Source organism: Nerophis lumbriciformis, linkage group LG04 (genome assembly GCF_033978685.3).
Source record: "Nerophis lumbriciformis linkage group LG04, RoL_Nlum_v2.1, whole genome shotgun sequence".
Taxonomy (NCBI): Eukaryota; Metazoa; Chordata; class Actinopteri; order Syngnathiformes; family Syngnathidae; genus Nerophis; species Nerophis lumbriciformis.
Window position 1 is genome coordinate 67,043,247 of NC_084551.2, and position 11,754 is coordinate 67,055,000.

The 11,754-nt window shown below is 43.9% G+C and overlaps 1 protein-coding gene across 1 annotated transcript in view; it reads right to left on the bottom strand.

Annotated features, from left to right (window-relative positions):
• Positions 1-335: 335 nt before the first annotated feature.
• LOC133605452 (forkhead box protein O6-like) overlaps positions 336-11,754 on the bottom strand; it is a 210,290-nt gene continuing 198,871 nt past the window's right edge. The window contains exon 2 of the mRNA XM_061958795.2: positions 336-2,616. Coding sequence (XP_061814779.2) covers positions 988-2,616 — 1,629 coding nt within the window. The 3' untranslated portion in view covers positions 336-987. The remainder of the gene's footprint in view (positions 2,617-11,754) is intronic.

The following is an 11,754-nucleotide window of genomic DNA, read 5'->3' on the forward strand; positions in this document are numbered from 1 at the left end:
GTTCATTGAAGGCGCGGCTTATAACCCAGGGCGCCTTATGGTGCGGAAAATACGGTACTGACAGTGGGTTTCTGAAGTGTTCCTGAGCCCATGTGGTGATATCCTTTAAACACTGATGTCGCTTGTTGATGCGGTACAGCCTGAGGGATGGAAGGTCACGGGCTTAGCTGCTTACGTGCAGTGATTTCTCCAGATTCTCTGAACCCTTTGATGATATTACGGAGCGTAGATGGCGAAATCCCTAAATTCCTTGCGATAGCTGCTTGAGAAAGGTTTTTCTTAAACTGTTCAACAATTTGCTCACGCATTTGTTGACAAAGTGGTGACCCTCTGCCCCATCCTTGTTTGTGAATGACTGAGCATTTCATGGAATCTACTTTTATACCCAATCATGGCACCCACCTGTTCCCAATTTGCCTGCTCACCTGTGGGATGTTCCAAATAAGTGTTTGATGAGCATTCCTCAACTTTATCAGTATTTATTGCCACCTTTCCCAACTTCTTTGTCACGTGTTGCTGGCATCAAATTCTAAAGTTAATGATTATTTGCACATATTCAACTGAATATGGGTTGAAAATTATCATTGTATTCCGTTCATATTTACATCTAACACAATTTCCCAACTCATATGGAAACGGAGTTTTTAGATTCCGACTGCGTTTGTTCGTGCCCAAAGTGTTGCAGCCCATACCCCCGCCCCGCCAACGGTTCTGCCGGATAAAGACCCACTTGCAATAAAGTGCACTGAGAGTTCAGCTCTCATGGCAGATGAGAAGCAATGATGCTGAGAGATTGTCATCACAGTAGAGCTGATATGAGGAAATACTTAACGGGACATGAGCTAGATCTCACAGGGAGAGGAGGGGCCAAAAAAAAGGAGGAAGTGGTGACAGACAACAAAGAAAGACATGGTCCTATAGTCTCTGTGTCAAGTAAGGAATGTCACAGTTGAACACAGTGCTTCATTTTGTGGGTCCTACCGCATTTCAGCCAGGGACCCAGCTCTGGTTGCTGTGGGTTTGCTGTGGACCGGCGAGTCCGCTCATTCCCATCCCCATGCCCATGGTCACACCCATCCCCATTCCCATTCCGAGTCCCACCCCCTGAGCGAGGGAGCAGTCAAAGTTGAAGTCCATCTCCTCCCCAGAGTCCATGATGTCGTGGAGGAGGATGGACTCTACGTCGCAGTCCAGGCTGCCCTGGAACATGTCGATGTCCAGATCGGCGGGTAGTCTCTCGTGCGGGTGGGGTTGGTGGTAGCCGTGGTGGTAACTCCCATTGCCGTTACTGCCCCCCATGCCCTGGCCCAGGTGGAAGGGTCCGTTAGCCATGGCTTGGTGTTGCGGCTCAGGGTAATGGTTGTGGCGAGGGTGTGGATGAGGGGCGGTGGCCAAATGGCAAGAGTCCTGGGGCATGCCGAGCATCCCCGCTGGGTTAGGGGGCAGGGTGGTTGACGCCGGGAGGTGGGCGTGCGACGGTGGACTGTAAAGGTAGGGCGATTTGTGATTGTAAGTCTGCAGCTGGTTGCCGCATGGATTGAGGGGCAGCACTCGGGGCGGGGTGTGGTTATGACTGACGCTGTTGTGACTGAGGCTGTGAGATGAGTTGTGATTGTGTGACGGAGTATGGCTGTGAGTTCTGTTGTGACTGTGGTGACCGGCAAGGTGGCCGTGAGGGTTGGAGCCGTTACAAGCCATCATGTGATGGCCTTCTCTTTTGGGGACCAGCATCATGTCCTTGGAGCAGTACGGCTGCCCGGCTGAAACCCCCGTTAGCAGACTCTGCAGAGCGTTGCTGCTGGAGTATGTCCGCATTGTTCCCGAAAACCTGGCTGGCTTGTTCTCCTGGATGGTTTGCATGGGTGAGTGGTGGCGCATCATGCCCATGCCCGTCGCACCATACCCCCCTGCTCCATAAGAACCCTGGCCCTTCACTCCAGAGCTGTAGTGGTAGACTGAGGTCTGGTGCTTATGTCTGCCAACAGAGGGATGCTGTTGGTGTTGCTGCTGCTGTGAATGATGGTGATGATAGCCGTCCTCCATCAGCTGCTCATCAAGACAGATGGCACCTGTCAGGTTGGCCAGCTGAGGCAATTGCTCAAGGGGAGGACAGCGGTTGCCCGTCCCCATGGACGGAGAGCAGGCGGTCGGGGAGGGGTAGAGGTGTGGGGAGGTGGAACAGGACAGGTCTCCCTCCTCTGGTTCCTCCGGTTCCCCCTCAGCAAGGATGGGCGACAAGCGGCCGCTCAGAGTTGAGGCCGACGAGCTCGCCCTGGAGTGGAGATCTGTCCAGGCGTCGAACTCCCCATCCGTCCTGGACGCCCCTCCAGATCCGGGGAGACCTTTATGCGGTGGGCTGCCGTGATCAGGGGAGCCCTGAAGCCCGACGACAGCAGATACCGCTCCAATTCCAGGGCGTCCGACCCTTTTGCCCCGAATGCGACCTTTGCTCTTAAGATACTTGGTGTTGTTGTCCATGGAAACGGCTCGCCGCCGCGGGGCCTTGCCCATCTTCCCTCCGTCAGGGTTAAGCATCCACCAGGAGCTCTTTCCAGTGCCCTCATTTTGAACACGGATGAAGCGCGTGTGGAGGGAGAGGTTATGTCGGATGGAATTCTGCAGAGAAACAGAAGGAAATATGTGTGTGTTAAAGATAACATGACGACACTCCAGATCGGATCTTTGTGGCTCACATCGGACCGTTCTGGCCTCAGGCCTGTTTGCGTGGAATAGGCATGGTGTAGACTATAGTTTAAGGCTGGCGATTGATTTGAGTTCGATGACGGGGATCAGCTGTTAGCATATTTCCTCGATCAAGATGAAATATCTCAAATAAGGGTGATATGTGCTTATTTTCTGTCTGATAAGATAATTCTTCTCACTAAGCAGATTTTATGTTAGAGTGTTTTACTTGTTTTAAGGGGGAACCTTATCACCAGACCTATGTAAGCGTCAATATATACCTTGATGTTGCAGAAAAAAGATCATATATTTTTTTAACCGATTTCCGAACTCTAAACGGGTGAATTTTGGCGAATTAAACGCCTTTCTAATATTCGCTCTCGGAGCGATGACGTCACAACGTGGCGTCACATCGGGAAGCAATCCGCCATTTTCTCAAACACCCGAGTCAAATCAGCTCTGTTATTTTCCGTTTTTTCGACTGTTTTCCGTACCTTGGAGACGTCATGCCTCGTCGGTGTGTTGTCGGAGGGTGTAACAACACCAACAGGGACGGATTCAAGTTGCACCAGTGCAGTGGTTCTCAAACTTTTTTTGTCATCCCCCACTTTGGACAAGGGGAAGTTTTCAAGCCCCACCTGCCCCCATCGCCCCAACAGAGCGCTAATGCCAAGCTTTAACATTTTCAAATTTATTGAACATCAAGTTGTATACATTCGAACTCAATAACATAAAATAACATTAAGTTCAATAATAAATAAAATAACTGTGCAAGTGCTATAACTTGCATCACGTTCAATAATAAATCAAAAAAACTGTTATAACTTGCATCAAGTTCAATAATAAATCAAAAAAAGTGTTATAACTTGCATCACGTTCAATAATAAATCAAAAAAAGTGTTATAACTTGCATCAAGTTCAATAATAAATCAAAAAAAGTGTTATAACTTGCATCAAGTTCAATAATAAATCAAAAAAAGTGTTATAACTTGCATCAAGTTCAATAATAAATCAAAAAAGTGTTATAACTTGCATCAAGTTCAATAATAAATCAAAAAGTGTTATAACTTGCATCACGTTCAATAATAAATCAAAAAAAGTGTTATAACTTGCATCAAGTTCAATAATAAATCAAATAACTTGCATCAAGTTCAATAATAAATCAAAAAAAGTGTTATAACTTGCATCAAGTTCAATAATAAATCAAAAAGTGTTATAACTTGCATCACGTTCAATAATAAATCAAAAAAAGTGTTATAACTTGCATCAAGTTCAATAATAAATAAAAGAAAAGTGTTATAACTTGCATCAAGTTCAATAATAAAAAAAAAGTGTTATAACTTGCATCAAGTTCAATAATAAATCAAATAACTTGCATCAAGTTCAATAATAAATCAAAAAGTGTTATAACTTGCATCAAGTTCAATAATAAATCAAAAAAAGCGTTATAACTTGCATCAAGTTCAATAATAAATCAAATAACTTGCATCAAGTTCAATAATAAATCAAAAAGTGTTATAACTTGCATCAAGTTCAATAATAAATCAAAAAAAGCGTTATAACTTGCATCAAGTTCAATAATAAATCAAATAACTTGCATCAAGTTCAATAATAAATACAATAAAAGTGCCACTTTGCAATCTTTGCAAAAAAAAAAAGGAGGAGATTTGCATTTGCAAGACAGGGCAAGTGACAGCACTTTCCCCCAGGAGAGCCACCTTGCTTCACTGTGAAACAGCACGGCTGTATGATCAGCTCCCATTTCCTCACACAGTGCAGAGAACAGTCGCGCTTTCAGTGGTCGTGTTTTGATCAAATTTACCGCGCTCACAACATCTGTTAAAACCTCATTGAGTTCGGGGCTGAGCTGCCTTGACGCGAGTGCTTCCCGGTGAATGACACAGTGTGTGCCCGTCACATTTTTGTTTCTCTGCAGGCGCTGGCTCTGGCTCGACGACCTTTGAGGTGCGAGTCACAAATGTATATATTTGTGTAATTGTGGTCCACACATTAGCCTGCTACCCATCCGCGCGAAAGTTTGTTCCGCTTAGCCCCGCCCCCATTAGTTACTGTTGCTATGTCTGTCAAACTTTCGCTCGTACCGAGAAATATAAAGCCTACAGTAAAAATAAGTACCGGTAATTTCCATTTATTTATATAGCGGATTTCACAGACAGAATCACAAAGTGATTTACAGTGTGTATAGAAAATGAAAGCATAGTAAAAAAAATAATCTAAGAATATAATAATAAAAAAAAAAAAAATAAGGTGAAACTTCCTCCCGTTCCTCGCGCCCCACCTGTCATGTCTCTATTCCCCACCAGTGGGGCGCGCCCCACACTTTGAGAAACGCTGCACCAGTGGCCCAAAGATGCCAAAGTGGCAAGAAATTTGTTCCGCACACTTTACCGACGAAAGCTATGCTACGACAGAGATGGCAAGAATGTGTGGATATCCTGCGACACTCAAAGCAGATGCATTTCCAACGATAAAGTCAAAGAAATCCGCCGCCAGACCCCCATTGAATCTGGCCGGAGTGTGTGAGCAATTCAGGGACAAAGGACCTCGCTAGCACGGCAAGCAATGGCGGCAGTTTGTTCCCGCAGACGAGCGAGCTAAACCCCCTATCGACCCTGGCTTCCCTGGCCTGCTGACATCAACTCCAAAACTGGACAGATCAGCTTTCAGGAAAAGAGCGCGGATGAGGGTATGTCTACAGAATATATTAATTGATGAAAACTGGGCTGTCTGCACTCTCAAAGTGCATGTTGTTGCCATATTTCATATGCTGTAAACCTAGTTCATAGTTGTTAGTTTCCTTTAATGCCAAACAAACACATACCAATCGTTGGTTAGAAGGCGATCGCCCAATTCGTCCTGGCTTTCTCCCGTCGTGTCGTTTTTGTCGGTTTCGCTTGCATACGGTTCAAACCGATATGGCTCAATAGCTTCAGTTTCTTCTTCAATTTGGTTTTCCGCTACCTGCCTCCACACTACAACCATCCGTTTCAATACATGCGTAATCTGTTGAATCGCTTAAGCCGCTGAAATCCGAGTCTGAATCCGAGCTAATGTCGCTATAGCTTGCTGTTCTATGCGCCATGTTTGTTTGTGTCGGCTTCACTATGTGACGTCACAGGAAAATGGACGGGTGTATATAACGATGGTTAAAATCAGGCACTTTGAAGCTTCTTTTAGGGATATTGCGTGATGGGTAAAATTTTGAAAAAAACTTCGAAGAATAAAATAAGCCACTGGGAACTGATTTTTAATGGTTTTAACCATTCTGAAATTGTGATAATGTTCGCCTTTAAGTGTTTTGGTCCTAAATGATCTCAGTAAGATATTACAGCTTGTTGCTGAGATTTGATGACCTATATTGAGTAAAACATGCTTGAAACTAGAATATCAAGTGTTGCAAAGATGTTTTAAAGTAATAATTTCTTATTTCAAGCACAATTGTGTCTCATAATTAAAACGGATGACAGCCAAATGGACTTTGTTGTTTTATTTCCAATGAAACAATAGAAAACACGTACTCATATAGTAGTACCGTTGGCACAGTACAGTAAACTGACAGTTAATATTTAAACATTTGACATTTCAAACAATTTTGAACAGAAATAGTTCATGCACATTCAGATAAATTCCTCAAAATTACAATTAAAAAATGTTTGGTCGTGAGCCGGGCTGTATATATGCGCACTAATTGACTGAAAGAGCACGCACTTGGCGCGATGATGTCATGTTATCCATGGAAAAATGCATTTTTAGACAATATGATTTGCCTGAGCGGCTAGGAGACCCCGACAGTAACAAGCGGTTGCCTTGTTGCCTTTCCATTAAGAACAATAAATTAGTTTTTAGTGTAAGTTTGCTGGTTTCAAGAAATGTAATGTTGAGCGCATATCATTATGTCATACTTGCCAACCCTCCCGGATTTTCCGGGAGACTCCCGAAATTCAGCGCCTCTCCCGAAAACCTCCCGGGACAAATTTTCTCCCGAAAATCTCCCGAAATTCAGGCGGAGCTGGAGGCCACGCCCCCTCCAGCTCCATGCGGACCTGAGTGACGTGTTGACAGCCTGTTCACAACATTGCTGTTTACGGCAATGTTGTGACACTTTTAAACAGGACAATACTGCCATCTACTGTACATGCATATGTGACCCACCCATAATGTGTCACATTTCTGTGTTGATTTATTTATTTTATTTTGTGGTTTGAATTCGTTTTTGGAGCTGTCATTCCACATTTATCAGTATTCACATTGGTCAGTAGGGGGCAGTAGGGCGTTTCTTCCCAATTGAATGCTATCACCTCACCTGCAGACCGGAAGTGTCTTGTCATTCTGATGAGAGCGACCAGTCTGTGAACAATTGAAACGTCCTGTGTGCTTTTTCCTCCTGTATAACAGGCTAGTTTTGGTGAATCAACTCACTGAATAATATCCATGTGATCTTTATAAGTTTAAGTACACATTCTCATGGTGGAGCCTAACTCTAAAGTGTTTGTGAGTTGTAGTTTGTGAATGAATCCCGTGCACAGCTGCAGTAATCAATACAAAAAGGCGACGTGAGTGCGCAATGTTTATATAGGAACTTCTGACCCTAATTCAGACTCCCAAATTAGAGCTCCCGTTTTCTTATTGATTTTATAATGTATATTTGTATAATGTGTGTGTTCTGAAATAGTGACAGAGAATAGAACAAGGGTGGCCAATTCAACCCTTAACTCAACAATGAGTAGATGAGTGTTATGTGTGTGTATATGTGTAAATAAATGAACACTGAAATTCAAGTATTTCTTTATATATATATATATATATATATATATATATATATATATATATATATATATATATATATATGTATTAGAGATGCGCGGTTTGCGGGCACAACCGCGGAGTCCGCGGATTATCCGCGGATCGGGCGGATGAAATTTAAAAAAATTAGATTTTATCCGCGGGTCGGGTCGGGCGGTTGAAAAAAAAAAAAAAAAAGATTTTAAATAGATTCAGGCGGGTGGCAGTTAAACCAATTGGTAAATATATATACATAGTTAAATGTTGTTACCCACATACGAAAAATGAGCAGGCACCTGCAGCATATGCCACAACAGAAGAAGAAAAAAAAAAGAGATGGACACTTTTACGGAGCGGAGAAGGGACGCCTCGCCGGGGTCCGCGGGATCGAGGCCCCTTCCCTCCGAGAGGGCCCCACCGGGAGCCGTAGCTGAGGCGATCCGCGAGAAGGGCCCGACGCACGTCCAGGGTCACCACCGCGCCCACCGCACCGACACCCCGCCTCGTCCGCCTTCGCCGCGGCCGGCGTCACGCGCAGCAGGTAAGCAGCTTACCTGCCCGCCACCCCCGTGGCCGGGGGCTCGTAACAGGGGTCACTCCGCGCGCTCCGCCCGCGCAGCTTACCTGCCCGCCACCCCTGTTGCCGGGGGCGCGTAACAGGGGTCACTCCGCGCGCAGTGCGCTCACGAAAGAGGTGGGGCTCACCCTGGTTGATATAGACAGCAGGACGGTGGCCATGGAAGTCGGAACCCGCTAAGGAGTGTGTAACAACCCACCTGCCGAATCAACTAGCCCTGAAAATGGATGGCGCTGGAGCGTCGGGCCCATACCCGGCCGTCGCCGGCAGCGAGACGCGCTTGGAGGTGCGCTCAGCGCGGCTCCCATTTGATTGCGCACTGGTGTGCGTCTGGGCCGTGACAGCGTGGCACGCGAATGTCTGTTCTGCATTGGATCAGTCTCCTTTCTTTAACAGGCAAAAGCTTTATAACCTCACTAATGCCTTGCATCGTCTATACTAGATATATAACAACGGGCGGGTGCGGGCGGATGCGGTTCTGATTAAATGTTAGGTCGGGTGGATGGCGGATGGTTGACGACTTTCTGATGCGGTTGCGGATGAAATAATTGCCTATCCGTGCATCTCTAATATGTATATATATATGTAATAAAATATATATATATATATATATATATATAGCGAGAATTCACTGAAAGTCAAGTATTTCTTATATATATATATATATATATATATATATATATATCTTAACCACGCCCCCAACCACGCCCCCGCCCCACCCCCGACCACGCCCCCCACCCCCCGAAATCGGAGGTCTCAAGGTTGGCAAGTATGCATTATGTCAAGATAATGGCACTAGCATTTACTTCATTTAAGAATATTTTTCAACATATTGAGCAAAAAGGTCTGTTTTTTTTCTACCAAGAAAAGTGCACTTGTTATTAGTGAGAATATACTTATTTTAAGGTATTATTGGGTTCATCGAGGTTAGCTAATTTTACTTGTTTTGGAAAGTCTTGACAAGCTGAATTTTCTTGTTCTACTGGCAGATAATTTTGCTTAGTTCAGGTAAAATAGCCCTAAATTTGTATTTTTAGGGCCCGCATGGCCCATTGCATAAGGACTCCCAAAGGGAGTCCTTATGCAATGGGACATAAGGACCTATTGAATTTGTAAGGTTTTATTATTATTATTCTTCCGCAACTTTGCGCTGTAATTTGACCCCCTTAGCATGCTTCAAAACTCACCAAATTTTACACACACATCAGTAATATACGGCAAAACTTTTTATCAGAAAACCAAACCCCAAAACTCAAAATTGCGCTCTAGCGCCCCCTAGAAAGAAAACTGCTTATAACTCCCAGTATGAATGTTGTAGAGACATGAAACAAAAACCTCTATGTAAGGTCTCACTTAGACTTACAGGAAGTTTGCTATTCCCCCTTCAACACTAAATTTGAGTAAAAACAGTAACTTTTGCCTCTTTGAGCTGTAATTTGACCCCCTTAACACACTTCAAAACTCACCAAACTGAACGCACACATCAGGACTGGCAAAAATTGCGATCTAATAAAAAAAACCTAACCCCAAATTTAAAAATTGCGCTTTAGAGCAATTTTTGAATAAAACGGAGAAAAAACTGCTCCTCGGAAGAAAAAAATTACAAAGCCTGTAACTCCCACTGGGAAGGTCGGAGAGACATGAAACAAGAACCTCTCCGTAGGTCTGACCTAGACCTACATTTCATAAATTGACAACCCCCAGCAAAAATCTACAGGAAGTTTGCTATTCCCCCTTCAACACAACATTTTTGTAAAAACCGGTCACCTTTCTTCAAACATTATCTCCTCTGAGCGTGTTTGTCGTTTCGGCTTCAAACTAACACAGGAGAGAGATGGAACCCTTTTGATTAAAAGTTATCGAAAGAGTTTTAATACCGGCTCCGGTTTTGATTTTATGACCCTTCAAAGAGCTGCTGCGCTGATGCTGCTGTTTTTTCAAGAAAGCTGCTTAAAAGCAGGAAGCACCAGCGTGCCCACACAATGCAAACAAGGTAGGTACACTACACAAAAGTATTGGGACAATTCGGACTACAAGTAGACAAAAGTATTGGGACACTTATGACGAAAACTGAACAAAAGTATTGGGACACTCACACTGGAAAAAAATATTGGGACACTTACGAATACCACTGAACAAAAGTATTGCGACACTTAGGACGAAAACTGGACAAAAGTATTGGGACACTTACACTGGACAAAAGTATTGGGACACTTATGGCAACTACTTGACAAAAGTATTGGGACACTTAGGACTAAAACTGGACAAAGGTATTGGGTCACTTAGTTCTACCACTGGACAAAAGTATTGGGACACCTACACTGGCCAAAAGTATTGGGACACTTAAGACTACAACTTGACAAAAGTATTGGGACCCTTGGGACTAAAACTTGACAAAAGTATTGGGACACTTAGGACTAGCACCTGCCAAATACGCGGGCCCGACCAATGCTGCTTGCAGCTTTAATTTTTCTTGTTTTTGAACACTGACTTTTTACAGTGTAGAAGTTAGCGCCGTAGTGAGCAAAAAATGTCGGTATAATCCTGCTTTATTGACCGTGAACCTGTGTGTGTGTGTCTGTGAATATGTGTGTGTACGTTTGCGTGTTTTTTTTTTTTTTGTGAAAGGTTTGTGCACGTGTGTGTGGGCGACCTTCCGTTCCAGCGCGCGAAAATCAGGCCGTAATTAATGTTCAATCAGCGTTGTGACTCTTCCCCTTACACAGCTGGAAGTGCAGCCAAGAAGAAGAAAATAAAGAAATATCACTAACACTAGCATGGAAGTTGAAACAACATTTAAAAAAGGAGCAGCGGCTTTAATTTCACTATCTGCTGCCTTGAATGCGGACATGCAGGCACTCACAGGATGGTCCCGACCGGCGGGAAAAAACACACCCACTAATTTAATAAGAAAAAGGGCTTTTTATATCAAAATATTGTTCAATCAGACCTTTTATTTATTTGTCTGCAAATATTAAAATCCTCTGATATACCATGTACTAAAGCAGTGTTTTTCCAACCACTGTGCCGTGAGATACAGTCTGGTGTGCCGTGGGAGATGATGTAATTTCACCTATTTGGGTTAAAAATATGTTTTGCAAACCAGTAATTATAGTACAGCGGGAGGCAGCGTGCAGGTAAAAAGGTGTCTAATGCTTAAACCTCTGGGAAGCGCTACAGGTGCATTAAAACCAAAACAAACAGGCTAAAGAACAGCTTCTTCCCCAGGGCCATAACCATCCTGAACGGACTGCCCCGTTGTCCCTCATAACTGCCTTCTCTTCGGTGCAATAACCCATTCCACCAACCACCCTGTTTTTGTTTTGTTTTTTCATGTATATATTCATTTCACACCATATTCATTGCACTTCTACATTTTTTAAATTTTTATATATTTGCACATTGTTTTTCTAGCATGCACACATCGCACTGTATGGAATGGCCTCAATCTCGTTACCTTGCGTAATGACTGATTCTGATTCTGATTCTGAAACAAAAGGTGAGAGTCCCTAAGAAAAGGCATTGAAGCTTAAGGAAGGCTATGCAGAACGAAACTAAAACCGAACTGGCTACAAACTCAACAAAAACAGAATGCTGGACGACAGCAAAGACTTACTGCGGAGCAAAGACGGCGTCCACAATGTGCATCCGAACATGACGTGACAATCAACAATGTCCCCACAAAAGAAGGA